Raw genomic sequence first — 19,930 nt, 5'->3', positions numbered from 1 at the left:
GAGGGTGGGCCACTCAAATGTGGGGGTGGGCCAGGTCAGTTTTAGAACCGTGAGCTGATTCAATTTTCGAATTGGCCAAAACAATTTTGGGGGTGTGCCACACAAATTCGAGGGGGTGGGAGGGGTGCAGGTCTTGTCAATTTTGGGAATGGGTCAAGTCGGTTTTGAACGTGTGTCTACTCAATGTTCGAATTGGACAAAGACATTTTTTTTTTGGGGGGGGGGGGGGGGCATGACGTCTGTCTGGCACCGTGGCTGTTCGCCGTGAGATTTCGCCGTGCGAGCCGCAGTAGGTCCAGCGCCCGGAACTTGACGCCATCACTTTGCCACGTGGGTTTTCTAGCGATCAGATGTTAACGGCGGACGCTCGCCGGATTTTCCGCTTCATAAGGCATAGAAGGCTTTCACCTTAAAATTAAAAATTAGTTCGTTCACTTACCAAAAACAAGCGTATTATGTTACCTTTGTTTAGCAAGGGTTCTAAAAGATTCTAGTCAGGCAGAGGTAGAGCCCCCAAGCGGCCTCCAGCAGTTTATCTATGCATTCTAAGCGCACTTCTACGTCTACGCCTCCTCACCTCCAGGTCTTCGGTGATTACCGCGTCGTGAGTGAAGTGCATTATCTCCATGATGTTGTACTGCTCGGTGATTTCGCTGCTGCTCTCGCCTGGCCGAGTGACCTTTTCCTGGCGACACATTCGGAGCTCCAGAGGAACATTTCGTTGAGCGGACATCGAGTTCCAGGCATTTTTCTCTGTAAAATCTGAACAGCAAGAGGAGGAACTGAGACTTTGTTTGTGTGCTCTTTTGTAAGCGTTTTTACAGCTTTCTTCGTAGGTTCTCAGCACGCCGCACACGTGGCAGGAGCTAACTCCGCACCATTGAATGGCATTCGCTTTCAATTTTTCGCACGCCAAATATTAATGAGATATCTACATTACTCGCCACATGTATCTTTCGGTATCGGCTGCCTTTAATACATTTCTGGCCATAAGCTCATTTTGTGCGAGTTTTTTTTTTTTCTTCCTCATTATGCAACAAATTAGAAGGCTTGTACGCTGCTTCGCGGCACAATATTCAACAGTTCAGTTGACCTCTCCCTTCCCGCCGATTGGCCTTATTGGCCGGCAGAAAAAACCACGAGGAAATTTCATCGCTGATTTGGCGGGAGTGTCCTCCGGTCGTGGGCAACGACACCGCCGATACTAAGGCTTCCGAAGCACTGCGGCGTAATGGAAGGTCGCGCCACGTATCTCGAGGTCATGCGTGCCGATATCGAAGCTCAGCGCAATGATGCGTGGAGCGTGCTGGGTATTGTTTCGCGTGAGCTCTGTTCCGCATGGGCACGGAAGGAGAACGGCTGCGGAGGGCGCGCGGATTCTTCAGACATTACAGCTACACAAAGGCACTTACAGGCTTTTCTCTTGGGAGAAAACAATGTCGGTTCTAGTAATAGCAATAATTTGAGATTCTCTGCTATATCCGTTGGTCGACAGATGAAATGTAGGTAGCACAGCTACCTGCGATCGCTGACTTTTTCAATTTGCATGAAACTGCCTCCGCGTGAGAGGAATGTACACTAAAACGTCGATGAAGTAAGCTACCTTACCCCGAGATACACAAAAAAAAAGATGTATTATAAGCGGAGTCCCACAAAATCCGCTGGCAATGGCCCCTCGATGACGCGAACGTTCCGGCAATCTGAGCGGTAGCAGACATCATTGATTGAGAAGGTCGAAAGACGTGCTCAGTATGTTGTGCAAACGGGAAGACTTGCAGATCATGAAGCACACAAAAGCACAGAGGGGGCAAAATAGTTCTAAATATATTAAATGTTCTGAGCGAAGGCGCTTACATGGGCGAGCTGGTACGTGCGCCAGCTATGCTACGATAACGCTCTCGTTCACTCAAGAGCCCCTTCGTGGGCCAATATTTATTCACTACAGAAAGACCATCAACACACCCCATTAGTGCCGAAACATCGTCAGGTTACCTAGTGTGGAATTACGACGATCTAAAAAATGTGCATGCCAATCTTTCCTGTCAATCGCAGATGAATTGAAGTTTGCTGGGGAAAATTCTACCGTGCGTTCTAGCGCGCGTGTACCTAACGTCAACGATTTTTTGTCTCAACGCAGTGGTCATTCGGCTTCTGCTTCTGTTCTTGTAAAGCGGAGAAATAAATAAATAAATTATTGAATTACCTAATTTATTCATTTATTCATTTATTATTATTATTACTGGATGCCTCCTTGTCATGCAAAAGCTTTTGTTATATTCTATTTTTCGGCTATGGCCTGTTTTTACGTCGATGTTTTTCGCCTCTAACGCACGCGAATTTAACAATGGTCGACGCATGCGCCGATTATTTCCGTGCTCACGTTGGTTTGGACGGGAGTTCAGGGCGCCAGCTCCTTTCCCAAGCGTATCACCCCTAAAGCAAGCCGAACGCCAGGCCGGGGTAACGCTTGTACTCTTTTGAACCAGTGGGTGCCCGGCGGCGGTGGGAATCGAACCCACAGCCTCCCGCAGCCGAGGCGGGCGTTCTACCAATTGTGCGAACGATTTATTTAGGCGAAATTGGAAACGCTGGCAACTCTTGTGCCGCTGGCTTCTCAGCAAACAACACATTGTTCAATAATCAAAGCATGATATGAAATGAGAGATGTCGTTCACAGCGTTAGTTAGTACGTAAATATCCGCTGGTGTATTTTGACCATACTCAGCCATGGTGTTACGAAGTGCATGCTTACCGGTCCATACGGCTGAGTACACATCACGAGTCTCTATCACTTCACCACCGTCGCCCTTTCTTGTGACGGGAGTCTGCCGGTAGGTCCACGTGATGCACGGCTGATCCCTGCACGTTCCAGTGATCGGCCTCTCGTTGGACGGAGGCATGCTCAACATCTGGCGTATAGGGAACGCCACGGAACCGTTGCGACCCTTCAATAAGTGAAAGTTAAACGTGTTCACCGCATCCGCGTTTACCCTTGAGCACTCTGCGAGCATAAAAAAAAGAACACATGCACAGGTCAGATTATTGAAAACGTCAGTGGCAGACGTCACTGCGTTCCTAACATCGAACCATGAAATCCCGCAGTCTGTGGCAGAGTTCCAGCTGTTTTAAAGCTGGATGTTTTTTTTCGCCATTAAGTTGCTTAACCCAGCAGTAAAATAACCCCTTCCGTCATGAATTATCATCGACTGTCGATAAGTGTATGAATTTTACATAATTTACTGCCAAGGTGCTGGCAGACTCCATTAAGAGCAAGTCAAATATTATAATGACTTTCTGCATTTTATGATGAGTCACCATAGTTACATAATGAATAATTACCTATTTATTCTGCACTCTGTAATGATACCTTTCGTCATAAAAAGGTAATTGAATCTCTAGTGTGAATTATCTGCACGAATGAATTATTGGTTGCAAAGCTTTACTAAAAAGAAAAAAAATATTGCGCTATTGCTACAGAAACGTCCCACGTCACACCTCCCGTCAAACACTGTAGTGCCTTCTCCAAAGCGATCTTCGGTAGCGATAAATTTCCCTCAGAAGTAGAATGAAGGTACTTCAGGTAAGCAGAACGTTTAATTTATCGTAAGATTAGTTTTTTCGGTCTATCCCGTGGCACAACTGCACAAAAATGGCAAAAATAAGTCGCGTACACAAATGCGTACACCGCGACTGAAGGGGATAGGCATAAAAATTTTAGACCATTCTAAGCGCATAACGCCCGTTGGGTCGACGTAGCAGTCAGTATAACGTAGTTCCTTCTTGTTGTTTCAAGATGGCCTAGCAATATAGCGGCGACTTCCTTCAATACGACTGGGGTTCTTTAGGCCGACACAAGCTTGAAAATGTCACGCAAAATCCCTTGATGTCACGCACTCTAAGAACGTCTACTCGAGGCTATCAATTTGATTATGTAATATAAGAGGTACTATATTGGGCTGCAAGACAAGCGAGGACTCATGCCTGTAACTATAGTAAATCTGTTCGAGCTTGAAAAAAATAAATACAAGCCTAATACGCAACAATACTGAAATCTGTAGCACTTCGCTGGAGGATTCGAGGAGTAGGCGCTGTGATTTAAGCGCGAAGTTCAGAAATAGCCCTTACTTTTTTCCGCAACGACTGCGGAAGGACTCTGGAAAAAATAAGAGCATTCTTCCGAAACTAAATGATTTTAGTATTTCCTATTAATGTGACGCGTGTGTTTTTTTAGCGTCCCTTTAAGGAGAGAAAAGAACCACCTTGACGCACTTACGTTTATCTTTGATCTGTACGCTCTCGTTGAGAGCGCTGTCTTCAATGAAGCGCACAGACTGCAGGATCCCGAGGTCAATGACAAGGGCCGCTCTGCTCTGCCCCGTCTTGGCATCCTCTCGGTAGCTCTCTCTGAATTCGGACGCTACTGAGGAATCGCTGGAGCGGGCCCCGGGTGAGCATTCGCTGAGGGTATAGGCTTGGCCGATTGCTTGGAACGAGGCAGGAAGTTGGCGCGTTCCTACGCAAACAAACGCATACCACGGTGTTGGTTTGATCCGCCGATCACCCTTGGCATGCCCACAACAAGCCTGATCTTGTTACATGCTACTAGACTTTAAGAAAGACAGTCGGTGTAAACTTGTCTACAAACTTGATAATCAGCGTACTCATCGTGATTTTCGGGCCCTGTTTTTCGTTCTGTCTATGTATGTAGCTCGGGTGCACGTTCTCCTTGTTTTCTGTCTTGTCTAGGACTAGTGCAAATAACTTTTTTGTCCCCCAGGTGAATAAATAACGCTGCCTCTATATTTTACAACGTAAGTTATCATTGCCGCTTTCGTCCGTTTTGGTATATCCCAGTCACGGGACAGTCACTGAGGGACGACACAAAAAATCAGTAGCCCCTCCCCTGTCGGGGAAATGGGGGTAAGCGAAGCTTGTCGTGTGTTTCTTCGGTGTTCCTCCGGACGATTGCGCTCACGAGTACCACGTTGTGCTCGAACCACAACCGGTCACACGCACTGCAGCTGGCTCTGAAGTTCCGGTCGGGAAAATCGTGTGGAAACCTGTCCGTCGCACCGGGGAAGTTGGCGCTAGCGTTGTCGAGGCGTACACCACCGTTGTCGGTTACCTGGAGGGCAAGAATATGCTGGCGTTTGGCCTCAATATCGCGCTCCCACAACTCGGGTCCGTGGCTCTTCGCTGACGTTTCGCCTGGGTTTCGGAAGCCCTCATGCTAGAATCGGCACGTCGACGGCGAGCCCTTTCCCTAGCGCGCTGATTCTGTATGAATTTCCATAAAATTGCGTCAAAATTTAACCTGTCCGTTACGTAAGACAATGAATGACTCATACCCCCTTAAGCAATGGCTCATACCCCCGTCAACGCATCCTCCCCATTACGACGACAGAAGAGAAGTGATATTCTACGCTGGAAAGATTAGCGGCAACACAGCCAGCTGTGGAAGCAGACGACGACAACGAACGTGCGAGCAGTGGCACGAGCGCGTGCCGAGCACGAGTGCAAACCGAGGGTACAGTAGCCACTGTACCGAGGGGTTCCAACGAGCCAGCTGCGGAAGAAGACGACGACGCTCGAGCCAATGCTAATGATAATAATTTCGTGAGTATATGAACGCCACCGAAATCTGAGTTATAACAAGCTTCGCTGAAAATCCCATGCATCGGTGTGGTGCGCGTGGTGCCCACGTGAGAGAAAAGGCGAAAAATGCCAAGCGTGTTGTGCCACCAAAGCACACGCTGCTGAGGCGGTCATTGAAATAAAGAATTGCTGCGGCTTAGCTCAGCTAACCCTGGATACTAAAAGCGAAATCTTGGCTTTCTTTTTTTCGTCCAAAGCCTGCTTGTGTCTACGGTTCTGGTCCGGCTTCCGGCGTTTTGCGAGCCGAACGGCTCGCTCTTCCTCAGTCTCCGATGCTAGCTTCGCGCGCTTGGCATTCCGGACCCTCTCCAGTGAAGCAGCTTCGCCCGACGATATCCGCACGGTGGTCAGACGCCGCTTGCCGACGACGGCTTAACGCCCCTCGCTCCCGCGCAACGCTCAGAGAAGGCCCGGCCTTGCACTTATCCATGGCCAAGCTCGCACCGACCTTTTTTTTTTTTTTTTTTTTCGGTAGGCGAGCGCGGTGCTCCTAGGCGCGCGGCGAGTCACGTGGTCAGGCAGCGCCCCAGCTGGGGAGAGCGCATGCGCCAAGCCGGCGGCGGCTGCGGAGCTCGGCACGGTGAGTCACAAGCTCGCACTGCTTTTTTTTTTTTTTTTTTTTTTTTGTAGGGTTAGCTACACTGGCCTAGCCAAGCCCGTTTCGCGCGGCACATCAAGAGCCGTGCTGCGCATGCGCAAGGATCAGTGATGTCACACGGCTTGCGCACCGGAGCCACCGGAGCCGGCACCTCTCGCGCACTCCGCCGCCGCCGCGCGCGACTCACCGACGCCGGTCTGCGCATTCCAGAGGAGTGACGTCGTAGCCGTGGTAGACGCACTGGCGCCGGCGCGCGCTCGCTGTGCAGTCGCCGTCTGCCACTGCGCTGGAGCCACTGCGCTTCTGACTGGCGTTTGCCAGTGTGGTATGGTCATGGAGAAGGAGAGCGCAAATGCTGCTCAACAGCGGAGAAGAACGGAGAAGCTTGACTCATCGGATCCCGAAGTAGTTGCCTGGCAATTAGCGGTTGAGCGTAGGAGGAATGAACAGAAGAAGGCTAAACGTGCTGCGGAGACACTGGAGCAAAGGGACGAACGTCTAGCAAAGCGGCGTTCGTTGCAGTGGCTTAGCTCGGCTATGCCAGGGTATAAATATGCATGTGCCACATAATACGTATACCGCGTGTGTGTCATTGAAGCGGCAGTAAGCATGACAATAAAGCTAATCCTTGACAATCTAGACAACCAGGAAAGCTAAGAATAATCAGCTGAACCTTTGCTAACGCTACGTATATCCTGGCATAGCCGAGCTAAGCCACAGCAACTTTTTTTTTGTGGGCGAGCGCGGCGCTCCGGAGTCACGTGACGCGTTGCCTAGGCTACGGCGCAGCTGCGGTCAAATGAAGGTCAAATTGCTGGCGACGCTGAAACTCGGCTCGACGTCCTTAGTAAAGCTTTTGCTTTAAAAACAGAGCCCTCCCCCCTGTCGCGAAAATGTGGGTAAGCGAAGCTTGTGGCAAGACTAAACTATCGCAGGCATTCCGCTTCATTTGCCCGAACCTCAGGGTCGGCGGCTCTTCGCTGACGTTTAGCCTCAACATCGTGCTCCCGCAACTCGGTGTCCGCGGCTCTTCGCTGACGTTTCGCCTGGGCTTCGGAAGCCCTAATGCTAGAAACGGACGACAAGCTTCGCTTACCCCCATTTTCTCGACAAGGGAAGGGCTGCTGATTTTGTCTCCTTGGATCCCGCGTTTGACAAGAGTAGTTCAAGGGTGCGTTACAGGTCCTCGAGGCAACAGGGGTATGTGCGATTGAGCTTGAACCCTTTCTGCACTATCACCAGGACCGGCCTCTTCCCTGGAGGACTGGGAGGCAGCCTTGGTCAGCTGCTCTGACCTGACGGCCCAATGGGCCTTGGTCGAGCGGGCCCGGGCGGCGGTCGACGCCAATGGGCTCCCGTGAGGGGGAGCCCACCTAGTGTTTTGTACGGCGCGTCCCCTTAACGACCGCTCCTCAACCTCCCTTTACAACAACTTCTATAAATAAATGTTTTTCAGTCAGTCAGTCAGACCTATAAAGCTTCGCTTAAAAGAAGATTGACGCGTCTCTACGTGCTTCGCTTTAAATGGCGACTAAGCGCGTAAGCATGGTGGTGCTACGTCAGTACATGACACAGACGTCACTGCCAGCGATAGAGCAATTTCATAGCCTTATAGTGTCGGTTATGTACTGTACACTGTAAACGAAAATACCCCCACATGGGAATTTTAACAAGATGATGTGCCCTATATACTCCCACCCTTGAATATTTACTCCGATGTATGGGAGCAATACAGCGACATTCCCTCGTTTCACTCCGCTTGCTACCTGCGGAAGGATAAAGGCGACATGACGTGATTTTACTCCGCCTTCAAAATTTTGTTCTCTGGAGGAACTCCGCACAGGTACAGTGGCTAGAATTCCCCACTCTAGCCACTGTCGCACAGGGAGTTTTAAAAAATGGGCTTCTACGGGTAATGCTCACATGTAATAAATTGTAGTCACGCCACCATTATTTCGCACGAAGCTAATTTTGTCATGAAGCACGCGCCCTTACATTTGTTTTTTTTTTTTTTTTTTTTTTTTTTTGCTAACTGTAACTAACGCACTACTTTTTGGCCGCGAACGCCGGCAGTGTGCGAAGCCGCTTCAGTGCTCACAGAATGGCATTCTAATTTTGAAAAATTATGCCATTAACGTTATTTTTTCACTATTCTGAATTAACAGTTTCGTGTGGATTTAGGTTTCATGTTGCGTTCAGAGAGGCAGATCTCATATGTGTGAGCATGTCAGTCGTAATTCTGAAAACAGTACAGCTGCTCGCTAGGCCGTTTCGAGGCACACAGTATTGTGTCTATGTATACTAGCAGGGTTGCTTCTTGTTGTGTGTCGAGTGTACGTTGGATGACTTTCAAAGTTCTTCATCGGGTGTTTCTCAAATGTTTATTTGTTTATGTATGTCATGGTTTGTCTGTTCTTGTGCACTTGTTTCGCAGAATTTGGCTTATTCTTGTGCGTATATTTCGAAATTAGACCCGTAGGCTCTACATATAAAATTATCCACGCAAATTGACGTGATACTTTTTTATATATATTCCTGGTGCACCTCGGAAAAACTCCGTCCAGCCCGAAGTGAAAAATAAAAATGACAGAAAAAAAAAACTCCGAAGGCACCACGCAAAAATTCCGCCCGCACGGAGTAAAAATTATACTCCGATCATTCGTAGCATAATAAACTCCCAACCGGTGGGTCGCTAGTAGAGCACTGCACGGGCCGATTTTCTCAGCACGGGCCCGTGTTTTCGTTGGGCTGCCCACCTGAGCCCGACCAAAAAGTTTTATGGCGAGACCATGAGCATTTCCGGGCCCGGCCTGGGCCCGGAAATAATCTACGTACCCGCTCGGCCCGGCCCGAGCCCGGCTCGAAACCGGCCCGAGCCCGGCTCGAAACCGGCCCGAGACCGAAAAAGACATGTTTTTTCACTCGAGACGCGCGAGGATAACTCGCTGCACGCTACATGCACACCGCCAGAAAGTCCGAGCCCGGCCCGGGCCCGGGTCAAAAGCACATGCCGTGCCCGAGCCCGGCCCGAGCCCGTAAAAAAACTGCCCTACCCGGCCCGGCCCATGGGCCGGGCCGGGCCCGGGCTTTTGGGTAAGCCCGAGCCTGTCCAGTGCTCTAGTCGCTAGAGGACAAGCATTATACTCCCACCTGAGAGTTATTTCCGTTTACAGTGTAGATGGCCACATTCGAAGAGAAGATTCATCATGACGAGTGTATGTATGTTACTGAATGCAAAACTGTAATCTTCAAACAAAATAATTTTTAAATTTTAGGTAGATGTTATAAAACGGTTGCACACACGTTTATTTGATAAGAAAGTCTCTTCCAGAAAAAACGAGACATCTTCTACTGGCGAGACGCTTAGACTCTGCTGTCATATGCTATGCTCAGATGTACTCGGGGGAAGAATCGTCACGACCTGTGCGCTAGCAACCACGAGTACAGGACTCGAGAGATTGGTCCGATCCCGAAAGTGGCGCAGTGTAAAATATCGTCTCAAATTGCTACCTGCCGCTTGCAGTAGATTGCGGAGAATGGCATGCCCTCGTCTTAAAGAGCGACATGTAGCTATGTGATGTCAACGCGCGTGAATGAGAATGGTAATGCTGATGGTATTCGCCCGTTCCATTCCTGTATATGTGACGTCAATCTAATCTAGCGTTCGATACCTGCTACCCGTGTTCTACGCAAATTGTTGCCATGCGTCGTGGTACACGCGTTTATAGTTCGAAAGCGCTAGTTTGCACGACAGATCTGTACATGCCTATCTGGTCTAATGGGCAGATCATCGGGCGGTTAGACAGGAGGACCCTAGTCCGAATTCCACCATCGCACACGTAATTATTTTTATTGAAGAGGCCCTGAAATCAGGCTTGACAGGAGCCTACCCATTTACTCACCTACCGCAATGTGCCTGGCTATGACCCAAAGAATGTTTCACGGTAAAATTGTAGCACTGCGCCTTAAACCCACGACGCTGTGCATTTAGTTGCAGAGGACTGCATGCAACGAAAAAAAAAATCGCGTACATTGACTGATCTTTAGCGCGCATTCGGTTGTTTTACTTATTTCTGAGATACTGAGATTTTCTCATAGATCAACCAGATGGGTCTAAATCCTCTTCGCGCGTACGGAGCACGTCTCCATGCTGAAGAAAGGACCTTATAGAACAATTATTGAACGTTTTTTTTTTTTTTTTCAAAGTAAGAACAGTCCTACTTGTCAAGGATTTATTTGCACCGAATACGGCAGGCACGCTCAGTTCGTCCAAAGCAGCTTAACCTGGCCATGCAAGCGTGTGCTTTGGTAAATTAACCACCCACAGCGTTATCGAAATGGAGATGTTAATGGATGTTAATTTCAATTAAATTATGTGGTTTTACATACAAAAACCATGATATTATTAGGAGACCGTAGTGGGTGACTCCAGCTTAATTTTGACAACCTGGGTTATTTAACCTGCATCCAATGCACGGTACGCTGGTGCTCTTCCATTTGGTTCCCATCTCAATGAGGCCGCCGTGGTCGGGATTTGATCTCGTGCCCTCGGGATTAGCAGCGCAGCTCCAAAGTGACTACGCCACCCCGGTGTCTGAGATATACCTATGACCAGAACATTTCGCGCAGGATAAAGAACTTCGAATTTTTCTAGACTTCCCGGCAACAAGGAGATACCAGCCGATGAAAAGACTGTGTTTCAATAAAAAATGTTTCAAGCCGAAGCGCCGCCAGGGGAAATCTCGCATTTTAACATTTGCGTGGTGCAAATGATATTTCCGGGTGAAAGGTATTGAGTAACAAAGTATAATACGCCATGAAGCGACTATCTTCAAAGAACGCTCAAGCTCGCACATCAGGTAGATTTTATTTACAAGAGAAGGACTGAGCTGGTCAAGCTTACAGACCTTGCGTTCAAGGCTCAAGCAGGAAGGCTTACACAGTCCGTGGGATGAGAAAAGAGGACAGTTTCATAGGCGAAAAACGCGATGTTTGTTTTAGAACACTGCGCGGGCTCGGGCCTATATGAGCTTCAGGCTCTGTCCGGTATGAAGTCGGGCCCGTAATAATCGCGGTTATGATAGTTCTGATTTCGCAAGACTGTCGACTGTAACTATCTCCGCGCTTAGGGTCGATTTAGGCTCAATCCGCATGGCCCTTACGCACGCCTTGCGCACGCCTTCCGCACGCCTTCCGCATGCGTGCGGACATGCTAAAAACCTGCACATGTCGCACACAAGTGCGCATGTTTGTTTTACGCTGCTCGTGTGGATCTGGTGTCAACCGAGAACTGTGCACCTGTGTGTGACGTGTGCTCTTCTCCGCCCGTCCGCACGCGTGCGGAAGGCCGCGCGGATCGAGCGTAAGTTGGCCCTTGCAGAATTTTGAGACTGTGGAGCCTGTCGGCCTGCGGGAAAGCAGAAAGCAGGCAGGCCACGAAGCAGTAGGGGTACACACTACCGATTAGCGTGCATCCCCTCCCCTCTTCTCCCCTCTTCCCCGCCCCCCTCCTCTGCCTTTCGCCTAGATCTTTAGTAAAATGGTACCAGTGGCTACCCTTGTCCACATACGCCCCACTTTTTAACTGCGGAGCATTTATTGGCGAAGATTTGCCAAATGCTTTGACAGTATCTATCTATCTATCTATCTACCTATCTACCTATCTATCTATCTATCTATCTAGCCGCCTACGTCTTGGTGCTCTCATGGTCATATCGTTAACTTGTTATGCAACAAAATTGTCATAATATGACAAGAGTGTATGACGAACGTAAGTGGTAGGTCATTACATGAATGTCATGGCATGCGTGTCATGTAGGTCATGAAACAGCCGCCTAAAATGACAATAAGCCAGCGAAAAAAATACAAACGCTCAACAACACTGAAATGGGTTCGGACGTGGGTACTAAGCGAAGGAAACACTAAAGGATGGTGGTAGAAGTCATTGTCATGAGCATGACTCTGCAAAAATGACAATGACTCAGCGAAAAAATATTAACAGTCAAAAACCACTGAAATGGGTTCGGACTAAGTGAAGGAAACACTAAAGGGTGATGGTCGAAATGATAGTCATGAGCATGACTAAGGCCTTAAGGTCTCTTAGGCGTAGCTAAAGGGACGCCTGAGGACTCATGACATGAATGTCATTATATGCGTGTCATGTAGGTCATGCAACAACCACCTACGTCTTGGTGCTCTCATGGTCGTTTGGTTAACTTGGTAGGCTCCCCGCACACTGCTTCGCATAACATCGATTCCCACAGGGCGTGGGATCTGCCGGCTTTCTTCCGTATGCGCGACACTCGAAAACACTGGTTTTGGAACATCCTACTCAGCGGAGTAAAAAAAATAAAAGTTGCGTTCTCTATGCTATACATGGACTGTGCTTAACACCCATTATGCTAAAACGAATATACAAAGAGCCGAAATTGACTCAAATTACGAAATAGATACTTCACTTGCTAATTGCAAAATCGACAACCTTAAAATAAAGCAGAATAAAGCAACAGAGATTCCTTGTTTCATGTGCCAATATGGTCGCGCATGATTGTTACTAAAGCGTCAGACCTGTTTATGCTGTATGTAGTGGAGCCAGAAGAGCTTCCAGGGGCAATGTATCATGGAATCCTGAGAGCCAAACGACCAGCCTATTTTAATTTGAATTCCCGCCAATTTTATTCTCTTGAATACTAGAACTGTATGCTGCAATGGTTTTTCGAGATTCAAGAGTGCAATGAAATGGCTAACGATATGTACAGGAGTAGGCACATATGCCTTTGTATATTGTCGCACAACTATTTACCAAATGTGGTACGGGCGCCCGTAATACACAATAAAGTAGGAGCTTAATGAACAGATGATGTATTCTTTCTTTCTTTAATTCCACTTGTCAGCAACAAGTGGAAGTCGGGTCTTCGACTGTGAAATCTGTCTCTTGCAAACAATCTGTGCGGCTGGTATGTTCGCAACACCAAGAACTGGACCATGCTTTGCTTAGGCTCAAATGCTCGTGGACCGAACCCGGCCGGGCGGGCTACGGCCACGTTTGAAAACACCTGGCCAGGCATGGGAGGGCCGGCCAGCGCATTGCACTTTTGGGCTCGGGCCGGGCCCGGACCAGACCAAACGGCCCATTTAGTGTTGGAGTTCATTTAGGTAACGAAGTATAAGTGTGTGGCCTAGGATTAGTTATAGCACACCTACAGGTAGGTTAAGGCGTTAAAGCCAAATATCACTGACAAGGTACGCCACAGAAATACCAAGAGCCTGTAGAAATTTAAAATAATAGTGACTGCGTGTTCGATCCGAGACGCCTGTTCGATGATTCGGCAGTTTAATCAAAACATTGTAAATTCATCGCACGTTCTTGAAAATACTGACGACAGCACTATTTTACCCCGCATGTATACGTTTTTATTGTAAACTTATAAAGCTTTGCTTTGACCGTCATAAAATACTATAATAAAACACCCAAAGTCTGCGTGCGTCACCAGGCGTCGTCTTTGTATGTTTCTGCTTTGGCTTTTCCTTCAGAATGCCCTTAATAATCAAAATAACTTGACTGAGCGTAGGCTGCTGCAGCTAGCTAGGGAGCGTATTACGCGCAGCAAAAACACGCTCTTGCATTAGCTCGCGGCGGCACTTGACGTGCGTGCAGCGTGTGGAATTTGTTTGCCTCCGCTCGATTCAGGTATGCCATTTTTTGTGTACTTGCGGGGGTTAGGGAGCGCTTGGTATGGGAAGGAGATTCTGGGAGGCATTCTTAGTCTTTTAAAAAAATTATGGGGTTTTACTTGCCAAAACCACGATCTGATTATGAGGCACGCCAAGGTGGGGGAGTCCGGAAATATGGACCACCTGGGGTTCCTTATCGTGCACCTAAATCTAAGTACACGGGTGTTTTCGCATTTCGCCCCCATCGAAATGCGGCCGCCGTGGCCGGGATTCGATCCCGCGACCTCGTGCTCAGCAGCCCAACACGATAGCCACTGAGCAACCACGGCGGGTATTCTTAGTCTTCAAGGCCCGCATATAGGTATATTTATGTCAAATCAATAATTCTATGTTTCAAAAGACGTAAAAAATAGAGCAGACTTGAACGACCTTTCAAAATCGTTGCTCAATTTCCAGCGAAGCGGTTCCAACGAAGCGGTTCCCTTAGAGCAGTTGCATTCCAAACCTTGCCCGCATATATCGCCTTCGAGTACTTGCTTAAAAAAACTGTGTTTGCAAGATCCTTAATTAACTAACGCTCCTGGCTCTGCCCGCATGACCTATGAGAGGCCCCCCTATATATATATATATATATATATATATATATATATATGGAATGTGAACTTTCTGGCACCGAGTTCTTTCAGAACATTGGGCAAACTTACTACGTGGTACATAAAATACGTTTGTAAAGCTCTGGAACGCTTCTATAAGATGTTTCCCGCTTCAACGAAATATGAATAGTACCGTGTTTAATTACCAAGCAAATAGATAAAACCAACTGCGCGTTATAAAATAGAGAGATAAGTATTCATAAGTTATTTTCAAAGCACATAATTAATCTACACACTTTAAACTATGACATAGCCCCCATTTTCTCCAAATCTAAAATTGGTGCCTGCTTTCGAAATCCCACGGCAGCAGGAACATTTGTGTTTCATATAACGCCACTTAATAGGCAGAACATCAGGGTTTATTAGTTTTCATTTAGCCCCTAATTAACTCAGATACTTCAGAATTTGCTTGCACATCTCCCCAAACATTCTCTTAATTTCATCTAAATATAAACTTGGTGAATATTTTATTTCTCCAAAGGGCACCATAAGAACACGTATATAACGTATTTGAGTGCTTCTATAGTGGCACTAGCCGCTTCGATGGGGCCGTAGTGAATAATGGGCGAACAACAAAAACCTCATGCGGCCTCCAACGTTTACACATCAAAGTCAAGTGCAACTGTAAAAGCATAGGTTCCCACCTGAGGCTTCTCTTGCTCGCACAATCTTGATCCCTTCAATATTCCATCTTCTAACTTTTTGTTGCGTAAGAACGTAGGACATGTTCTAGGCGTGTTAAAGACGTACCAACTAAGACGTGTTCTGGACATGGTGAATAAAATACCATCTTCATCATGATCGGCCTATTCATGTCCACTGCAGGACGATGGTCTCGCCCAGCGATCACCAATTACCCCTGTCCTGCGCCAGTTGATCCCCTCTTACGCCTGCAAATTTCTTACTTAAATAACCTTTATGATTAATATAAACTGGTTCGAATGCATACGGCAGGCATTATATAGTCATTACCGGCAGCTTACCGCTGCCCTTGAAAAGAAAATTGTACTATTATTGCCTTCCATCAGTACTAACTTATGGAGAGAGAGAGAGAGAGAGAAAGACGTTTAATAAATAATAAAAAACAGAAAATTGTACGTGTATGAAAAGGAAACCCCAGTAGTTTTTCCGATGAGGTGCCTAGATTAGGTCAATGGTTTTGCTTCTTGTAGGGTAGATGAGCAAGCTGTCATATATAGTTTTGCGGTGTTGAGGGGTGTTGGAAGGATCTAGATCCCTTGGAAGGATCTAGTCGACTGAGCTCTCCAGCCCAGCAAGGCAAATTCTTCGCAGTACTAACTTATGGGGCAGAAACTTGGAGGTTAACAAAGATGCTTAAGAACAAGTTAAGAACCGCAAAAAGAGTGGTGGAATAGAATATGTTGGCGTAACTTTAAGAGAACGGAAGACAGCGGTAGGGATTAGAAAGCAAACGGGGCTAGCCGATATTCTAATTGACATCAAAAGGAAGAAATCGGCTTGGATAGGTCACGTGATGCGTAGGGCAGATAATCAGTGGTCCAGTAAAGTTACAGAATGGATGTCAAGAGAAGGGAAGATGGCAGAGAAGTGTCTGGCTTGTGTGATGAAACTACGAAATTTACAGGTAAATAAGATAAGGCAGACTTAAATTGTCAATAATAGCATGAGACCGGAGACAACTCAATAAAAATAAATTATTGAGACCTCAGCCAAAAAACAAAACTGCGCCACAGGACTGTGTCATCGCTTTAAAAAATATAGAAGACCGTGGCATATTTCCGTCCTATTAGCGGATTTGCAGTGCGGTCCATTGTTAAACAAAACTCTAAAATGCGGCCCTCGCTTTGCTGGCACTGTAACACAAGAACGCGCGATTGTTCTCCCGCCAAAGAAAAACAAATCGCACGTGCTATATCCTCATGTACTATCATAACAGTAGACCGAACTGTACATGCACCATGTAATCCTTTTTCTCAGAAAATACTTTCCGTAAAAGTATTTTATTTCTACGGTTATGCGCTTCGTATATTAAGATGTCACGCTGTCTGGTTCGCGATGTTGTTTTGATGGTTTATTGCAGTTTTGAGTTATTTAGAGTGTCATCTAAAACGATGTGTGTTTATGCATTCGGCAGTATACGCATGCATACGTTATATACGTACAGCATGACATACGCGTACGTTACATGCGCATGGGTACAGAGCTACATATAAGTGCATATAGGAGCGTATATGCAAAACACTAACCCTTCACGAGACGGGGCGCCGCCATTCACGTGCCAACATCCCCTTTTCATCACGTCAATTAAGGAAGAAGGCTGCAGGCATGACGGCATATATAGGAATAAAATAGGAACTTCGCAAATAGACGTAGCATCCCGCCTATTCATTGGTTGCGCGTTACATGCCCCACCATGAAACGAAGTGCACGTGTCATTTATTAGTGTTCCTGCCCGTAACTCTAGATTTTAACTTCGAAGCTGTTTAAGCCAGCCGTAATTTGTGGTGCGTAGCCGTGGTAGCCATGGCAACCCGGAGGAGGAGGAGGAGACACGTGGTCTATTCCTCGCCAGCTTTCTGCTTTCCCGACCCATGCCTCTCTTCCCTCCGCGGCGCGCTGAGCCAGGAGAAAAAAAATTACTCCATCTCCCGCAAAAGGGAACCATGTGTGGATGCGAAGCAGCGGGGAGATGGTTAGCTTGAGCGGGAGATGGTTTCGCGGCAGCGGCCCGAGCGCTCACCGCGGCGCTGCACAGGAGAGAGAATGAGGCGCGCGCGCTCCGTCATTTTCATACCGCGGAACTACCGTGGCGCCCCCAGCGGAGTATGCAGCTGTCGCACCACCTGTCGTGTCCTAGAAGAGAGAAAGAGGGAGCGTAGGAGGGGAGATAGAGGGGGAGGGGACGCGCATGCGATGTGGGGGTGTGGGATGCCGCGGGACGCAGGACGGACAAAGCCATAAGCTGCTTCGCATCTAAAAGGCGAAAGCTTGCACTAGGCCGCGCAAAGCTCAAGACACAGCAAAGCTGGTCGATTGATATCGAGCGGCTAGCCTCCAACGCGTTCGGCATCGGCAAGCAGCAGCGTTCTTGGCACTGTGCCAACTTTGGTTAGCCTGCCTGCGTTTATGGCATACCAGGAACGCTGTCGCTCGTAGGCGCCGACGCGTCCAGCGCTAGTCATGCGAAATGTCGCCAACGCGTTCGGCGTCGGCAAGTGACAGCGTTCTTGGCATTGTGCCAAACTTGGTTAGCCTGCCTGCGTTTGTGGCATGCCAGGAGCGCTGTCGCTCATAGGCACCCACGCGTTCAGCGCTAGTCACGCGAAATGTCGCGAAAGGGAAGGTTCCTCTGAAAATGATCGCTCGAGAATACCTTCCTACATGCGAAGTTAAGTTACGCCAAGTTAAGTCATAGCAGCAACCAAGTTCATACCTAGCAGTAGCAGCCAGTAAGCTTCGCTGTGTCTAAGCTTTGCGCGACCGAGTGCAAAGTTGCCCGATTTTCTTTTTCCACATTTGAGTGCACAACCGTAAAGTATGTCGTACGAACAAGTCCGCTATCAAGCTTAACTTGTTCTCTTAGCAACGAGGACACTTTACGCCGTAACGGATGGCGTAGCGAAGATGTTTTTGGAAGGAAGCTTAATATGGAGATAGAGAACAAGTTAAGCTCGACACCAGTTATCAGAGGAATACGTCTAAGTTTGACGCGTAGTCTCTAAATGTAGAGGCACCCGTATAATCGTATACACGCACATACCTGTGCATTCACATACAGATGCGCATACACAAGGCTACGTGAGCACGCACTAAATCTCGCACTGACAGGGATGTAAAATAGCTATGTATAATGCACAGGCCGCAAGAGGTATACACATAAGCATGTATTTAGATCGCAGTTCTGAAATATGCATGACAGTAAAGCTGAGGTCTGCGGCCTTCACATCGCTGACGGCGATGCATGGTCAAATGATGTGAAACTAAGAGGGATTTATTGCAAGGTAGAGCACAGTCGACAAACGCTTTTACTGTAGCCCTCCCGTTGACGCGGAGCAGCTGAAGCCACAGGTTTCAAGCTTGAAGAAAATAAATACATACGGCAGGCCAAAAAAAAAATGAAGAAACGTTCGTGTTCTAATTCAAGAAAGAAATGTGCGGCACTGTATGTCTCTCCTCATGTAAACGTAGGAAGCCAGACTTTAGAAGGTGGTTTTATGCAGCAGTACAGCTTCTAATATCAACATCATAGGTCCGTTCCATCGCGTTGGCTAATGTGTGTCGATTGCCCTGAAAATGAAGCACACAGCTTAAGCAACGGCAAAATTTGCTTACGTTGGGAGCAGCATACATGTAAAAGAATCAAGCTCACCCAAGCCACTGATTAAAGCTGTGTTGGCCGCAAACAGAAGGACGGGACCCAGCCACCATCGCATGACCAGCATCGCTCCGGAACACACGTGCGCGAGCCCTTAATGCGCTCTGACTCTTTTCGCTGCTTGCACGTCCGCCTTCGCTGCAGAAAGAGTGAAAGTGACGCCCCTCATGACGCGGGGAAGAGTCTTGGCGAGATATTGGGAGCGACCGGCTCTAAATATCTCTCATTCGAGCCTCCTATCAGCGCTGGCAGGCGATAGAGGTGCCTGAGCTATCTTGTTTTATACATGCGCTCCGAGAAACCTTATCTGTACATTGCACACCAAATGAAGCCTCCGAGAAGTAGTTGTAGTGATGTTACGTGCCACAGAAACGATAAAGCACTGCGCCTAATTATTAACGATAGTACAGACCTTGTTCACTGTCGGTAATGAGCAAAGCGGCAATGAGCGGTCTTTGCCTTTCGTTGCTACGAGCAGACTCTTTTTTTTTCGTTCCGTCGCCATCACGCTCTTTGCCATAACGGACGTATGCGAATCATAATCAACTTTAAGGAAGGCGGAATGTCGTCATTGATGACCTGTTTAGCGTTAATTAACGTGACTTTCAGGAAAGCAATATACATAGAAAAAAAAACGTCTGCGGATCCCATGGGCTGTGGGAATCGGTTTAAGCAAAGCTTTCACTGGTGTTGGTGAAGAACGTTGTTGTTGCTTAGCGACATTTGCAAGCATTGACCACGCTTGGATACATTTTCACTGGGAACAGCTTCGCTGAGCATAAACTTGTTGCACTCGATCGTGCGCATCCCACGCATGGTGACGACGGAATGACGACGACAGTGTGTTGGTGTGTCACTCACGTCCGCGCTTACTTGCATTTCCTGCTGACGCCGCGGGCCGCCTCGATTCCCACTATATCAGGTGTGTGTTTTCGCTAAGTCCGGTTTCGACCAATGCTCCAAGACTATAGCCAGCAGCCAGCAGGGATGACA

The 19,930-nt window shown here is 47.8% G+C and overlaps 1 protein-coding gene across 6 annotated transcripts in view; it reads right to left on the bottom strand.

The window, feature by feature from the left end:
• Positions 1-19,129, bottom strand: part of LOC119455905 (uncharacterized) — an 82,891-nt gene extending 63,762 nt beyond the window's left edge. For 2 of the 6 annotated variants that reach the window (XM_049669411.1, XM_049669412.1), the window contains exons 1-4: positions 18,932-19,128; positions 4,274-4,513; positions 2,753-3,001; positions 578-762 (exon numbers count right to left, since the gene is read on the bottom strand). In XM_049669411.1, coding sequence (XP_049525368.1) covers positions 578-762; positions 2,753-3,001; positions 4,274-4,513; positions 18,932-19,004 — 747 coding nt within the window. In that variant the 5' untranslated portion in view covers positions 19,005-19,128. Of the gene's footprint in view, positions 1-577; positions 763-2,752; positions 3,002-4,273; positions 4,514-18,931 lie in introns of all 6 variants that reach the window. The other 4 variants (XM_049669413.1, XM_049669409.1, XM_049669408.1 and 1 more) reach the window with 4 other exon arrangements.
• Between the last annotated feature and the right edge of the window lie 801 nt (positions 19,130-19,930).

Source organism: Dermacentor silvarum, chromosome 6 (genome assembly GCF_013339745.2).
Source record: "Dermacentor silvarum isolate Dsil-2018 chromosome 6, BIME_Dsil_1.4, whole genome shotgun sequence".
NCBI classification, from domain to species: Eukaryota; Metazoa; Arthropoda; class Arachnida; order Ixodida; family Ixodidae; genus Dermacentor; species Dermacentor silvarum.
Note: the sequence above shows the minus strand (reverse complement) of the source record. Positions and strands in the feature narration are given on the sequence as shown.